Here is a 16957-nt window from a genome sequence, read left to right as displayed (position 1 = left end):
GACAGAACTGTACACTTAACAGATTTGGATACGAGTTTAAAGTTAGTGGAAGCTTACTGCACAGCCTAGTTTACTATCTGGTTTTGTTTTTGTCTGATAAAAACAAGCATAATCAAAACTAGACACTGAATATGAAAAATTTTACGCAATTGTATAATTTTTAAAATATTTTCTCATGAGAATCACAGGGGCTTAGGAAGAACAGGGCTCTTAGACTTGGATGAGTGTGCAGACCCCACCTAGCTGTATTGAGGGAAACAAAGTACAACAAGTATGTAGTGTCAAGGTTAGGGGCAGTGAGTCTTGAATAGACCACCATAAAGGACAGTAAACCCATAATGAGTAGAGCAGGAGCAGGTAATAGGAATACGGACAGGCATAAAACAACAGAGACAGCATCTGAGATTAAGAACAACATATACATTATCTAAACCTGTTTATCCAGAGTAGGATCACAGGAAACCTGGAGCCTACCACAGCAGGTTTGGATGCAAAGCAGGAAAAATCCCTTGTATGCAATATGTATGATAAGGATGATGAAAATATGATATTTCAACTATTTTGAGAGAGAGAGAAAAACATTGAAAAAAGGGAGACAAATATTTTAAAATATAATTCTCCTAATTGATTACTTTCATAATATCAGGCATTTTGAGTTGTGAATATAAACTAAAAAAGATAAATTAATAAATATGGAATAAACACAAAAACACATTAGTATGTTTAGTTTTTAACTTTGTTTGTATCGCTTTGTTGTTAAACGATGTTTTTAAAGCAAAAGTGATTGGTCAGCAACAATATGCTGATCTTGTATGATGACCTAGTCAGTCTCTCGATCAGTGCCATTTTATTTTCAAAAACAAGGAGTGCTCTCCCTCAACTTTCTTGTATACTCAGATATGGGGATGGATATTTGAGGAGTAAACCGCAAGACAATGATTATATTTTTAAATTATCAACATTAAGGAACCATCAACAACAAATCAAATGAATAATATATTGAGCAATTATTATAAAAGTAAAGTTGAATAAATCGGACTCTGTAGCTGTATAAATAAAAAAAAAAAAAAGAGTATGTGTTCAGGTGAAGTACCACTTCTGGGTGATCGATTTGGCCCAAAAGGTAATACAGATCTATAATTGTGGTGTAACAACCACATGCCGAATTTCATCCATCTATCTAGTTGCGTTTTTGAGTTATCGTGTTTACACACAAACAGACACACACACGCATACACACGCGCGCACACACACAATTCCAAAAAACAGAATTGTTGGACACTGGTTAGTCTATAATGTCAAGATTCATCAAAATATCGAGGCCGAATTTTTTCATGATTACTATACTTTCGTATATGAGAAAGTAAAAACAATTTCTCCTGTGCGAAGTGGCAGGTGAATTGCTGTCAACAAAAACCAGACGCCTGAGAAATAAACTGAAACGTTACTCACTCGTGATTTTTCTGTCCATATGGTAAACGTTTTGATGACCAGCACATTCTGATTTCAGCCGTTTGAATTACGTCTTGACAAGCACAAGGAAAGGTAGCACGCAAATTGCTTTCTATTTCTGACACACTTATTTCTTTACGCACCTGCACTCAGCTTGCTCTGTCACCGCAAATGCTGTGTGAACAGTCGCTCTCCGTCACCAGCCGCCGCTCACTGGATGAAAATGTGCGGGCGGCTCGTGGTGGATGACTTTCTGTTTTAGAGTTAAAACTTACAAGGGTTAAAGACTAACGGCAAGAATATTCATTCAACAACGAAAACTAAAAATATTTTAGTAAATTATTATTTTATTTCAGTTAGTCTTTCCAGCTACTTTAATAGTTTCGTTTAGTTTTAGTTTTTCATTTCAGTTTTGTTAATTATTTTATATCAGTTTACAAAAATGTTTTTTTAATAATAGTTTGTTTTGATTTTAGTTTTCGTTAACTATAATAATCTTGAACAGAGTACATGCGTTAGTGGAGGTATTGAGCAGTGAAAATGGACAGAGAACTTTTTGAAACTGAAGCTGTAGCAGACGATAAAGTTGAACATGATGACAGAAGACCTTTTGCTGAGAAAAGAAGCCGTGTCTGTTGTCTGGAGATACTTTGGTTTTAAAAGGTCAGATGTGGACCAAACAACTATTTACTGCAAATGCTGTCAAGCTAAAGTTGTCACCAGAGGCGGCAACACGAGCAATTTGCTGCACCACCTTAGCCGCAAACATACTTTGGAGTACCAGTGCTTTGGGCACAGGCTTCACACAGCCATAGGTATGTAATAGTTATTAAAATAATAAACAATTTTAAGTAATGGTAGTAAAAACATACCATACTAATAAGAAATGTACAATGAATATGTGTATAATCCGTTTTCTGTTATCTCTATTATCAGTCAGTACAGGTAGTCCCCTACTTATGATGGTTCAACTTAGATTTTTCGAAGTTATGATGTTGAAAGCGAGACAATAATTTATATAAAATTGTGTAAAATATAAATTTTCAAGTTGGCGTGGCAAGTGAACGTTTCTGTGGACCGAGCGATGCAGTATGTATGATATGTTGCCGGACTCCGATTTTGATGCAAGTGATCTGGAGATGGAGATCGAAAACAAAAGTAAGGTACTGGGATCAGCTGATCGGTCCCTAGCTGATCGTGGTGCTGAACACATTCCTGTAGCCGATACACCCATGGCAATGTTCGCCTGGGACGACTGATACTTACGATGACACGAGGTACAAACCATATTGCATCTCACTGCAACGGTCACCCCTGCGCACCTGTCTCATATATATAGCCACAAAGACTTTAGGGAGTGTTAACATCCATCCATCCATTTTCCAACCCGCTGAATCCGAACACAGGGTCACGGGGGTCTGCTGTAGCCAATCCCAGCCAACACAGGGCACACACAAGGCAGGAACCAATCCCAGGCAGGGTGCCAGCCCACCGCAGGGAGTGTTAACATTAAAGTCAAAATCACTAAGGTTGGGGGTTATGCTGCAAGGGCACATTCTAAAAAAGATTTAAAGTAAAAAAAGAACTGGGAAGTTAAAAAATTCTGAATTATTTAAAGGTTTCTTCACTTCGCTAGTTTCTTGGTACTGATGTACAGTAAACCTCTGAATATGAGTTTATTATGCTTTTCTGTCTCTGCAGTTGGTACCGGAAACTCTGTGCCAACTTGTCTGATTCTAACTGGGCTCCTGGACCAGGTCTCATAAGTCTTCAGATGCGAGTGACACCTAAACTAATGGCTCTGACCTGGGATGGGTTTCCTCTTCATTACTCGGACAAACATGGCTGGGGTTACCTTGTCCCAGGACGGCAAGACAACCTGCAAGAGATGAACACAGAGGGGCCATTGTGCCCATATGGGTATGTATAATGGGTCTTAATTTAGGCTACATTTTTCCTTTTGGTTAAGGTGAACTGCTTTGACAAATGAAAGTATGGATTGCTTCAATCTAAAAATTTAGTTAAAAGGATTAACATATACCATGTGTGTCTGTAAATGGGTGTGTGTGTGTATATTATATGTAATGTACTGTATGTATGTAGATGGTTCTGTAATATATGTGTATGTGTGTGTATATATATATATGTTGATCAATAAGATTAGAACTGCAACTAACAATTATTTTGTCGATTAATCGATTAGTTGGATTGTATACAAAAAAATAATTTGAAATTAAACACCAAGTTCATGAAATGGAACTTTTCACCAAATAAACACATTTGTAAAAATTTTCAGAATTTTTTTTTAATGAGCTGCCTGTAGATATTTTAAATAAAATAAAGGTTTTTATGCATTTATATAATAATACATTGAAAATAAATAGAAATAAAACACTTAGTAGCACTTCTGGCTATGGTTGTGCAATGCAGACACACACACGCACGCACGCACACACACACACACACACACACACTTTCCTTAAAAACAAATTAACTAAACTCTCAATTTGTCTTATGTATTCAGAATCAGACTAAACACACACTTCAGAATTTAAACATGTAATTTAAGATTTTTTTCAGTTTCTATGAAAGAGATGTTTTACTGGCAAAGCATCATGTAAATATCTGACTACCACAATATTCCACTAAGAATTTCTTGCACCATTATGACTAATTTGTTGGTTTTTTTTTTTGTTTTTTTAAAATCTGCAGTAATTTTTGAAATTAGTTGTCATACGTTGTTGAAATGTCCAGGCTAGTTTCCTTTTGCAGCAAAGTAAGTGGTTTCATTTGTGTGAAACTAAGTTCTCCCTTTGCTATTTAATATGTTGAGTTCATTTTAACTGAAAGTTAATTTCTTTTTGCATCACTATTCTTTTTTGTGTCTGGAAACCTTTTACCAACACAGATTCTGTGACACATTTGCCTTCTGCCAACAGACTGTTGCAGTCTGCTACATGCCATTTGCTGTTGGGAGTGTGGTGTTAGATTTTCATGTTTCAAATGGTATGATCCTACCACAAAACCTGTTTTACTGGCTAAACTAGGCTTCTGCAGCAGTACTTCCATATTGTCATGTCTTCCTCCACACTAGATAAAATCCAGTTGAAGTCTGATAGCCAACTAGTCTGGAACTTTGTCTTTTCCACCCTACCCTCCCTCCTTTTGACTCAGAATGAGAGCTACATCTTTCAGTCATGGTTGATGTGCTGTTGGATTCACTGTTGCTGAGTTTTTGATTTCTTTTGCACACAAGACTGAAAAAAAGTTTTCTGCTTGGACATTCCAACATTAGGCCAAAACATAAAAAATGTTCTGCAATGAAAAGAGGATTAGGGAATTCTGCAGCAGATTGCATAGGTCTAACAGATCCCTGGTTTCCTCAATATCAAGGGAATACTTGCAGAGACAGAAGAAAGTAAGACAGCCAGAATCTGGGGTGGAACAAAAGGCTTGAACAACTGACCTCATGAGTACCTTCAGAAATGACATGCAAGTGTGCCTTAGAGAATTTCTGCTGTTTTTAATGCAGAAGAATTGTCATACCAAATGTTATTTTTTTGCATACAGTAATCCCTCCTCCATCGCGGGGGTTGCGTTCCAGAGCCACCCGCGAAATAAGAAAATCCGCGAAGTAGAAACCATATGTTTATATGGTTATTTTTATATTGTCATGCTTGGGTCACAGATTTGCGCAGAAACACAGGAGGTTGTAGAGAGACAGGAACGTTATTCAAACACTGCAAACAAACATTTGTCTCTTTTTCAAAAGTTTAAACTGTGCTCCATGACAAGACAGAGATGACAGTTCCGTCTCACAATTAAAAGAATGAAAACATATCTTCCTCTTCAAAGGAGTGCGCGTCAGGAGCACAGACTGTCAAAAAGACAGAGGAAAGCAAACAAATCAATAGGGCTATTTGGCTTTTAAGTATGCGAAGCACCGCGGCACAAAGCTGTTGAAGGCGGCAGCTCACACCCCCTCCGTCAGGAGCAGAGAAAGAGAGAGAGAGAGAGAGACAGAGAAAAACAAACAAGCAAAAATCAATACATGCCCTTCGAGCTTTTAAGTATGCGAAGCACCGTGCAGCATGTCACTTCACGAAGCAGCTGCACAGAAGGTAGCAACGTGAAGATAATCTTTCAGCATTTTTAGACGAGCGTCCGTATCGTCTAGGTGTGCGAACAGCCCCCCTGCTCACACCCCCTACGTCAGGATCAGAGAAAGTCAGCGCAAGAGAGAGAGAGAGAGAAAAGTAAGTTGGGTAGCTTCTCAGCCATCTACCAATAGCGTCCCTTGTATGAAATCAACTGGGCAAACCAACTGAGGAAGCATGTACCAGAAATTAAAAGAAATCCACGAACCAGCAAAAAATCCGCAATATATATTTAAATATGCTTACATATAAAATCCGCGATAGAGTGAAGCCGCGAAAGGCGAAGCGCGATATAGCGAGGGATTACTGTATTTGTTTACTGCACTTTCTAGTAAGTTTGATTTATAAATATTATTTATTCATGGCATTATTTTTTAAAGCATTCTCAGCATTTTTTTTCAACAACACATGTATTTAACATTCTTTAAAAGTGAAGATGCTTTAACACAAATGAAGTAAACATTGTCTAAATCTCAAAACATTTTACTGTAAAGAGAAGAAAAATGTAAAAAAATAAATGTAAATGTAAAAATTAATTATCCTTTGCATTTAAAACAACATCAGTTCTCATTAATTAGAAAATCAGCTGTTCCAAATGTCTTGGAGAACTTACCACAGTTGTTTTACACACTTTGGCTTTCTTAGTTGCTTCTGTCTCTCCAGGTTGTCCTAGACAGCCTTGATAATATTGTGATCAGGTCTCCTTGTTCTTATTATTGAAGTTCTTTATGATCTCTGCAATGTGCTTGGGGCTATTGCCCTTCTGCAGAATGAGACTTGGAGCAATCAGACACCTCAGTGATGATAGATGAAAATCTAGTTGTACTTCTCAACATGTGGTCCCAAATTAGGGCTGTGCAATGTCTTACAAGTTAACAGCGTCATTTCAGAACATTAACCATTGGCTAGGGTGGGGGCAATATGGGTAGAGAGATGCTTGTTTATTACAAATAATTAGCTGCTGTACCTATGTACACTGGGTGGTAGGGGAATAGTGCCATGGGCATTTTAGCAAGGGACACAGTAATTTAGTAGTCTCACAGATTGCTGCAACTCAGCACACATAGTGGCATCTGGTATTGTTATTCCTATGATTCAAAGGTGATTCATACAAAGTTCTTTTAAAATTGTTTCAGTCACAAAGCCATATTGGCACAAAACTCTAAAGTTACATCTGCCTTATCTTAAAATGTATTTGAATAAGTGTCAACCAACAGGAAACATGAAGTTACTAATTACTTTTACTCACTTAAGCATAGCATTTTCAGTTGTTCTCCTTTTACCTTCTTTTGAGCAAAAGAAAAAAAAGACTCCATATGCGTTATAGGAAAAAAACTGCACTTTGTTGTGTTTCATTGTGGCTTGGCTATAGCACGTTTTTTGCCATTTATTATGTGTGTAAATGACATGTCAATGTATGATGTGGAGGGTAATGGCACTGGCTTTTTTTAAAAATGTAAGGCAATGCTTCAATATATAGTGTAATCAGTTTATTTCAGATTGTTTACCTTATGTACACAGTACAATTACATTCCTTTTTGCCTGTAAGCAGCCTGGGACCAAATTACTGGCAGTACTCTGTTTAGTCGGTGTCTTCTTCCTCTTCTTCCCAGTTCATTATTACTTTTACACAACAAGGCAGTGGGCTCCCCCTTGGCTGTGTACTTCACTTCTCTGTTTGTCTTCCACCCTGTGGCCAGGGTCATGGATTCATCTCGGAAAGTCACCACTATGCGCCATTATTGGCTTTATTGAATGTTGACACCCACATGTAAATTGCTGTCTTTGTTCTTTAGACAACTAGATAATAATACCTAAAAAAAACACACACAATTGCTTGTTTTCTTTCACTATACATAAACTTATTTTGTCATTTTACAAAGATATAATAAAATGGGATAAGTAATACACTTGCATGCTTCAGAAAAAGAGAATATTAAGCTCCTGTTTGCTCACTGAGTTTCTCTGATTCTGGCACTCAATGGGTGACAGGGCCTTCAGCTCTATAGCAACCAGACTTTGGAATGACCTCCCAAAATTAATCAGATCGGCAGACTCAATTCATTCTTTTGATAAACAACTTAGCGTTTTACTCTGGTTTATTGTCTTTTATTCTATTTAATGCTTTGTGTATCCTGTATCTACCTGTTTCAGTGTTCTATTCAGGAAACATTTGCATCCAATGTTATATACACCTGCTGTTTCTTTCTGATACTCTGTGAAGCACCTTGAGTATGGAAAAGGCGCTATATACATAACATGTATTATTATGATGATGCTTACCAAGTTTAATCAATCCAAAATCCTTACATTTTTATTTGTTGATTATATTATTTAATGATATTGAACCTCATTTGATCAGGTAGATTATTCGGAAACTTTTGAAGTAATTTTATTAGCATTGAAGTGTGAATAATTGCAATAACAATACAGTGATCCCTCGCTATATCGCGCTTCGCCTTTCGCGGCTTCATTCTATCGCAGATTTTATATGTAAGCATATTTAAATATATATCGTGGATTTTTTGCTGGTTCACGGATTTCTGCGGACAATGGGTCTTTTAATTTCTGGTACATGCTTCCTCAGTTGGTTTGCCCAGTTGATTTCATACAAGGGACGCTATTGGCAGATGGCTGAGAAGCTACTCAACTTACTTTCTCTCTCTCTCTCTTGCGCTGACGTAGGGGGGTGTGAGCAGGGGGGCTGTTCGCACACCTAGACGATAGGGACGCTCGTCTAAAAATGCTGAAAGATTATCTTCACGTTGCTACCTTCTGTGTGCAGCTGCTTCGTGAAGCGACATGCTGCACTGTGCTTCGCATACTTAAAAGCTCAAAGGGCACGTATTGATTTTTGACTTTGTTTTTCTCTGGCTCTCTCTCTCTCCCTGCTCCTGACGGAGGGGGTGTGAGCTGCCGCCTTCAACAGCTTTGTATCGGCGGTGCTTCGCATACTTAAAACAGCCCTATTGATTTGTTTGCTTTTCTCTCTCTGACGCGCACTCCGTTGAAGAGGAAGATATGTTTGCATTCTTTTAATTGTGAGACAGAACTGTCATCTCTGTCTTGTCATGAAGCACAGTTTAAACTTTTGAAAAAGAGACAAATGTTTGTTTGCAGTGTTTGAATAACGTTCCTGTCTGTCTACAACCTCCTGTGGTTCTGCGCAAATCTGTGACCCAAGCATGACAATATAAAAATAACCATATAAACATATGGTTTCTACTTCGCAGATTTTCTTATTTCGCGGGTGGCTCTGGAACGCAACCCCCACGATGGAGGAGGGATTACTGTACAATAAAAATGGGCATTAAGTTAAAAATGAGAAAGTATTTAATTTGTTTTACATTAATTTCATGTGTTAACATTGATTCATTAGGGATTTATTTTTTCACTTTGCTCTCTGCAATTTCTAATTAATACTTTCAAAAGATACAGATTTCACCTCATATCACTTTTCTGCTTGGTTTTTCAGTGTGATTGAAGCACTCTATAACAATTACCTTAGTCTGAGAGAAAAGAATCAGTCTGAGAGTTTACACACCCAACTAAATGGGTTTCTACTGACTGATGATGGCTTGTGGCAGAAGGTATGAGACTGTACTTTATGTTGCCTTTTTTATCATATTCATTAAGGAACATAAGGGAAATGCTTTCTAATAAGGAGAAAGCAATATTTGGTATCTTTATTCTTCTGGCCACTAGATGGAGGAACTGAGTCAGTCTGAAGCTGCGGAATCCAGTGTTGAAGATGAAAGTGAGAAGAAAAATACTAAAAGAAAGAATGCAAAGGTACGTGTATTCTTTCCAGGTATTGCCTCCTGAAGAGTTACACACAAGACCTTCCATAGAGTATTTTGATTGTTGTGATATTTATATTGGGTATAATTTATTGTCTCTCCCGAAGTCTTTGCTCTTCATTTATTGTACTGAGAAAATGGTACAGGTTTACAGTTGGAGCACTTCTTTTGTTTTCTAATCCTTTTAGTAACACTAGCCTCATTTTCATGCCTTCCAAGTCAATTTGGAATATTCAGAAAGCAAGAGTTTTACCGATGCATCTTTATTTATGGAGACTGCCCACTCGTTGTGCTGTTTATGTTGGTTATGTTTCTCTTCATTATTTGATTATGACTGATATACTGTATAGTGAAAGATGTTTCATATAAAACATTCATTTATTTTCTAAATTTTCAGTTACTTTAATATGTTTTAATGAGAAAACCCCTGAAGTTGGAGTAATCGCGTTTCTGTATATTGGTCTCTGTAATATATGGTGTAATTCAACACACAACTCCAAGAGAACAGACATCTAAATCAGCTTTTAAGTTAGTCATTGTTTTGAAAAAGGACACAAATGCCATTAATGATACTTAAAAAAAATGATGTTTTTAAGTTTTTTGTCAGTGTGTTTTATTTTTAGCAAAATAAGCACTTTCTTATTTTAACAAGTTATAAAATGTACGCATAGCATAACATTCGGGTGTGACTTAGTTATTTCATTTGAAATTTGGAGCGTTTTCTGTTATTTATTTGCTTCATTAAAGAGACATATCATATATATTTTTTTAAATATTTTGTCTCAGGGGCATGTTAGACTTATGATGGAGATTTGCTCAAACTGCCACGCCATCATTTGTACAGGCAAGCAGGACCTGGGATACTTGCTGACATGAGCACCTTTTGGTGTTTCTTTAGAACATTTTTCAAAGTGCTTTAAAGGATATCCAAAGAAAAAGTTAAAAGAAAATCAAATTAAGTTAAAAATAATAATGAAAAAATAACAAAAAATAAATCCATACAGAGCAATGATAAGATTAGATGGTCAGATAAGCTGGATAAAAAAATAATCTTCAGATGTTCCGGTAATAATAATTGTTTACATTTATATAGTGCTTTCAAAAGACCAATATTTCAAATTGAAATAACCTTTCAAAACTTAATTCAGAAAGCTTAAACTAACCTGTAATAGAAATTATGCACTGTATTTCTCTAATCTGTTTTAAGGTTATGTGACTTGCACATGAGAGCTGCTACAGGCAGGACAGATTATACTATTCATTGATCCGCGTATTCCCTAAACTCGTTTATCCAGGGCAAGGGACAGCTTGAGTCATCCCAGTAAACAATAGTTGAGGGCAGGAACAACCCATGGTCAGGTTGCCAGCCTATTGCAGGTGAACATCCACACACACATCAGGGAGCAATTTAGCATCACCAGTTCACCTAACCTGCATTTCTTTTGACTATGGGAGGAACAGTAGCAATCCCACGCAGATCCTTGTGCAAACTCCATGTATGGAACACATGGAGTGCAACATCCAGATTCCTTAGTATGAGACAGCAGTGCTACAGCGGTGTCACTGCGATCTTAATTTGTTGACTATCTTTTAATAATTGAGGCAATGTTGAGTCTTTTATTTAGTAATATAGTGCATCTGACTTATTGGGGGTTTGCAGCCTCTTAAACTCCAGCTAATCTCAGTATTACCTTGTGTTCACATTCATTGAAGTTTCGTTTTCTGTGTTTTCCAGTGGTCTGCTAGTTAAGACATTGTTCAGGTACATGGCCAAATTTCTAGGGTGGTTAGGTCAGGGATATTCATAAACTGCAATTTTAAGCCATATATGGTTACTGACGGTAGGTAATATGGAGTGACTAAAAGCGCATGCTGTGGGATTTTATAAATCCCTTTTTTTTTTTTTTTTTTTTTTTTTGTACGCATGCTGTTTTTGCATTTCAATCATAAGCAAAATTTTCGTATAGAATCTAAGCAAGGTTTTATACGTGAGGCCTCTGGAAGTTATTCAATCTAAAAAAATAAAGAGAGTTCTTATTGTAAGCATTTTGAGTGATGCTGCAAAGTATAATGGAAATTTATGCAAATAAATCAAAAAACTCAACACCAACAGGTGGTCAGGGCTGGTATTGTTCTAATGTACTATGATTAGAAAAATCATGTATTAATATTGTTCAACAACAGAATTTATACTAGTAATAATATTGGTAATATTTAATAAACTCTTGACTGTCATTGTGTATTGTTTGATGGATTTTTTACTTAATGTGATGTGTCAGGAGAGACTTTTTTATTCTCTTTATGATGATAGGTGACTATTTTTTGTTTTCTGTAGAGCATCAATGATATGTTCTTTTATGCAGTGATAGCACTGTTTTTCATTATAAACAGACATATTCTACTGTTATGTATATATTCAGTAGTTGTTATAAGCATACTTCTGAAATGTTTTTCCTAAAATTGAAACTTTTGCTATTTTGAAGTGGTCATAGTGTTTGTGTGTTAATTATATGAAGTCAAGATACAGCAGTACCTACCTTAATAACAAACTTATGATTCATTTACAGAAACTAATGCAAAAGCTAAAATTACAGACCTCTTTCTCTCCAGAACTTTTTAATAATTAATGTTAGCCAAGCATATATATCGAGTAGGGTTACAACAAACATATGATAACTTTGTAAATTAAAAAATAAAAATATTTCATAACAAAAAATATTAGATTGAGTAATTTTTAATGTTAAATTTACCATTTTATAGTGTGAGAGACTTAGTGCTGTTGTCGTCAGCTGGTGCTTTTTGTGCATAGTATATTGAGAGTTGCACTAAAGTAGACCTGGACATTATACAGCCCTTGGGCCACATCTGGCCCTTTGGCTGTCCCTGGCAGGTCGCTGGAGACCGGGATGTTTGCACGGGCATAGCCGATGCGCATGACCTTGCTCTTGGCCTCACTAATTCGGAGCCCGATTTTTGCCGCCTAACGTTGTAGTAGTTCAGTGAGATCGCGGAGGGATTGTTGGGTGGAGCCAAGTAGAGAGATAGAGTAGGTCTCCCATCGCGACACTGAAGGCCATGGTCGGCGTGTACAAAGGCGTGGCGCATGACGAAGTCAAGTGCCAGCAGGAATAGAAATGGCGAAATGATGCAGCCTTGGCGCACGCCCGTATTGATCCGAAAAGCCTCGGATATGCCATAGTCCGTGCGTACGTAGCAGCTCGACTCGTGGTATATATTTCGTAAAATGTTGATGAACTCCACTGGGATGCGCGGCGATTTTCCATAATGTCTCTCGGTGAATACTGTTGAAGGCCTTAGTAAAGTCGATAAAGTTTATAGACACTTTTTGCTGCAATTCGGTACTTTGTTCGATGATTGTCTGTAGGACAAAGATTTGTTCGCAGCAGGATCTCCCGTTGCGGAACCCTGCTTGTTCCTCGCGGAGTTGGTGGTCAACAGCTTGGCGTAGGCGTCTGAGCAGGATGGAGCACAGCACTTACAGGGTAATTCCGCACCAGTTGTTGCAGTCGGCGATATTCCCTTTCTTTGGAATTTTTACGATGACCCCTTTTCTCTAGTCTTCTGGGATGGTCGCTGTTTCCCAGCACCTGTTAAGGAGAGATGTAAGACGGTCTATAAATGGTTGTCCTGCATGTTTTAACATTTCGGGAGCGATTTCGTCTATGCCGGGTGCGCGACCAGTCTTGAGGGCTGCAATCACCGACTTGGTTTCGGCTGACGTGATCGGTCCAACTTCGACTGGAAGGTCTTTTGCCGGTGTTAAGAGATCATCCGCGAATGTTGATGTGGGTTCTGGTTGGTTCAGGAGCTCAGCGAAGTGCTCGACCCATCGTTTTTCTTGTGCTTCGGTGGTTAGCAACAGGTGACCGTCCTTTGCTTTGATTGGTACACCTATCCCGCTGGCCGTGCCACTCAGCTCTCGGACAATCCTGTATAGTGTTTTAGTGTCGTTCCTGTCCGCGGCTTCTTGCGCCTCATGTCCTTTCTTTTCAATCCAATTGCGCTTATCTTGGCAGCAGCTTCGTTTGACCATTCGATCGGCAGCTCGGTAGCACTCCTCTGCCATGGTGAGACCAGGTCCTGGGGGCTCCCAATCGCGATCTTGTTTCAAGCGGCGCCATGCAACGATTAGGTCCCAGGTGTTATCTTTTATCCAGCGTTCTCGGTATGTGCCTCGTCTTCAACCGATTGTAGGTGTGGTACTTTCGATGACAATCTGGTGGAGTCGTGTCCAGTCACCCTCAACCGATTCTTCGCCGCCTACCTATCTGAAGCAAACCTTAATTTATAAAAGTAGTTTTCACCATTTTTCTCTCCATGTGTCTCTCTATCTCTCTCTCTCTCTGTATTTTATATACAGTGCATCCGGAAAGCGCATCACTTTTTCCACATTTTGTTATGTTACAGCCTTATTCCAAAATGGATTCAATTCATTTTTTTCCTCTACACACTTCTACACACAACACCTCATAATAACAACGTGAAAAAAGTTTACTTGAGATTTTTGCAAATTTATTAAAAATAAAAACATTGAGAAAGCACATGTACATAAGTATTCACAGCCTTTGCCATGAAGCTCAAAATTGAGCTCAGGTGCATCCTGTTTCCCCTGATCATCCTTTAGATGTTTCTGCAGCTTAATTGGAGTCCACCTTGTGGTAAATTCAGTTGATTGGACATGATTTGGAAAGGCACACACCTGTCTATATAAGGTCCCACAGTTAACAGTTCATGTCAGAGCACAAACCAAGCATGAAGTCAAAGGAATTGTCTGTAGACCTCCGAGACAGGATTGTCTCGAGGCACAAATCTGGGGAAGGTTGCAGAAAAATTTCTGCTGCTTTGAAGGTCCCAATGAGCACAGTGGCCTCCATCATCTGTAAGTGGAAGAAGTTTGAAACCACCAGGACTCTTCCTAGAGCTGGCCGGCCATCTAAACTGAGCAATCAGGGGAGAATGGCCTTAGTCAGGGAGGTGACCAAGAACCCAATGATTACTCTGTCAGAGCTCCAGAGGTCCTCTGTGGAGAGAGGAGAACCTTCCAGAAGGACAATCATCTCTGCAGTAATCCACCAATCAGGCCTGTATGGTAGAGTGGCCAGACGGAAGCCACTCCTTAGTAAAAGGCACATGGCAGCCCGCCTGGAGTTTGCCAAAAGGCACCTGAAGGACTCCCAGACCATGAGAAAGAATATTCTCTGGTCTGATGAGACAAAGATTGAACTCTTTGGTGTGAATGCCAGGCGTCATGTTTGGAGGAAACCTGGCACCATCCCTTCAGTGAAGCATGGTGGTGGCAGCATCATGCTGTGGGGATGTTTTTCAGCGGCAGGAACTGGGAGACTAGTCAGGATAAAGGGAAAGATGACTGCAGCAATGTACAGAGACATCCTGGATGAAAACCTGCTCCAGAGCGCTCTTGACCTCAGACTGGGGCGACGGTTCGTCTTTCAGCAGGACAACGACCCTAAGCACACAGCCAAGATATCAAAGGAGTGGCTTCAGGACAACTCTGTGAATGTCCTTGAGTGGCCCAGCCAGAGCACAGACTTAAATCCGATTGAACATCTCTGGAGAGATCTTAAAATAGCTGTGCACCGACGCTTCCCATCCAACCTGATGGAGCTTGAGAGGTGCTGCAAAGAGGAATGGGCGAAACTGGCCAAGGATAGGTGTGCCAAGCTTGTGGCATCATATTCAACAAGACTTGAGGCTGTAATTGCTGCCAATGGTGCATCGACAAAGTATTGAGCAAAGGCTCTGAATACTTAGGTACATGTGATTTCTCAGTTTTTTTATTTTTAATAAATTTGCAAAAACCTCAAGTAAACTTTTTTCACGTTGTCATTATGGGGTGTTGTGTGTAGAATTGTGAGGAAAAAAATGAATTTAATCCATTTTGGAATAAGGCTGTAACGTAACAAAATGTGGAAAAAGTGATGCGCTGTGAATACTTTCTGGATGCACTGTATATACTTGTCATTAAGCCCGTTATAATAACGGGTGCTAGAACAGTAGTGCATAAACATTAGTAGGAACAGTCTATATTAAATGGCAAGGGACTTTGACCTCATTCTTTTTGTTGGTCGTATTTTTCTTTCTTTCAGCCTTTCTTTTGTTGATGTTTACTTGCTGAGCTGACCATTGTTCGTGGGCTGCCGCCGTGTATTGTGTGTCTTTAATTTTCTGTGACAGTAATGCTATCTTGTACGTCAGTAATATACCTTTAATTTCCTCTGGCGGTAATACAGGCGTGCGCGTCGGTAATATGCCTTTAATTTCCTCTGACAGTAAGACTGGCTTGTATGTGGCTGTAATATGCGTCACTGTATTGTGTACCTTTAATTTCCTCTCGCAGTAATACTGGTTTGTATTTCCATGAAACGCCTGTAACTTTCTCTGACAGTAATATCGCGCATCGCACCGTGCCCCGCGCATGCGCACTTCACCAGAAGACACAGACACCTGGACGCACGCAGTGATTTTATTAAAGAGGATATATATACATATATATATATATATATATATTTTTTTTTTTTCTTCACACAATTAATTCATTGACATTAGCAATCAAACATTGCCTGAAACCAATATACATGCACTTATAGGTTTTAATCATTTTAAATCATTAAACGCACTACAGTTTTTTGCTGTTAAAATATAAATTTCCTTTTTATACAGTAGCAGTTCATAATGATTTTATGCATTTCCATTGTCAAAAATTAAAGAGAGGAGAAAATACAAAATAATAATACAGTAAACATAAAGTTAAAACCAGTGACATTTATAGGTTTACATTTATGTTTCTCCAGTAGGGGTGGGCGGTATGACCAAAATTCTATATCACGGTATTTTTCTAAATTATCCCGGTTTCACGGTATTGGACGGTATTTTTTTCCCCATGCATGAGTGAATGTTAACCACATTTTCCACTGCAATTACTGCAGTAGACTGGCTAAGAATAACCTATTCCACTGTTATGAGAATTGTACATTGTACAAAAAAACATTTTAATGTGCACACAAGTATTAATACAGGTTTGCATGGCCCCATAAAGTGATAGTTTTCAAGGGGGTGACACTAATGAAGAGAAGGAATCACATTGCATGACAGTTGCAGTCAAAATATAGAACCTTTTTATTGAACAAATTTTTCAAAAACTTAAACTATGATTTTGACAACATATTTTCAACCATGCAAAGAGGCATTTAGACTTAGTAAAATATCCAGAGGTGCTTGTCAAAACTTGTATTGCACTGAACATGTCTTAGAAAAGTAATAAATAGTAAATATTTTTTGTGAACCAACTACACTTTGTTAATGTTAACTATCTCTGTCCACTGACACGTTAAAGTGACTTTTTCATCAACTTTACCATCAATAAACTGCATAATATTTAAACTAATAAATAATAACAATAAAATAAATAATAGTATTATTACTGATAGCTGCACTATTACTTCAAGACTTCAAGCCCGGGTGCATTACACAGTATTCACCAAATTAAAATAAAATAAAACAAGTACA

At 38.2% G+C, this 16957-nt stretch overlaps 1 protein-coding gene across 5 annotated transcripts in view; it reads left to right on the top strand.

Moving 5' to 3' along the window:
- Positions 1-16957, top strand: part of polg (polymerase (DNA directed), gamma) — a 91330-nt gene that overhangs the window by 46329 nt on the left and 28044 nt on the right. For all 5 annotated transcript variants that reach the window (XM_028823757.2, XM_028823754.2, XM_028823756.2 and 2 more), the window contains exons 10-12: positions 3154-3372; positions 9085-9199; positions 9315-9401. In XM_028823757.2, the coding sequence (XP_028679590.1) occupies positions 3154-3372; positions 9085-9199; positions 9315-9401 (421 nt within the window). The remainder of the gene's footprint in view (positions 1-3153; positions 3373-9084; positions 9200-9314; positions 9402-16957) is intronic.

The sequence above is a fragment of the Erpetoichthys calabaricus genome, chromosome 17 (assembly GCF_900747795.2).
Source record: "Erpetoichthys calabaricus chromosome 17, fErpCal1.3, whole genome shotgun sequence".
Classification (NCBI taxonomy): domain Eukaryota; kingdom Metazoa; phylum Chordata; class Cladistia; order Polypteriformes; family Polypteridae; genus Erpetoichthys; species Erpetoichthys calabaricus.
The sequence above is the reverse complement of the archived record's forward strand: the minus strand, read 5'-3'. Positions and strand labels throughout refer to the sequence as shown.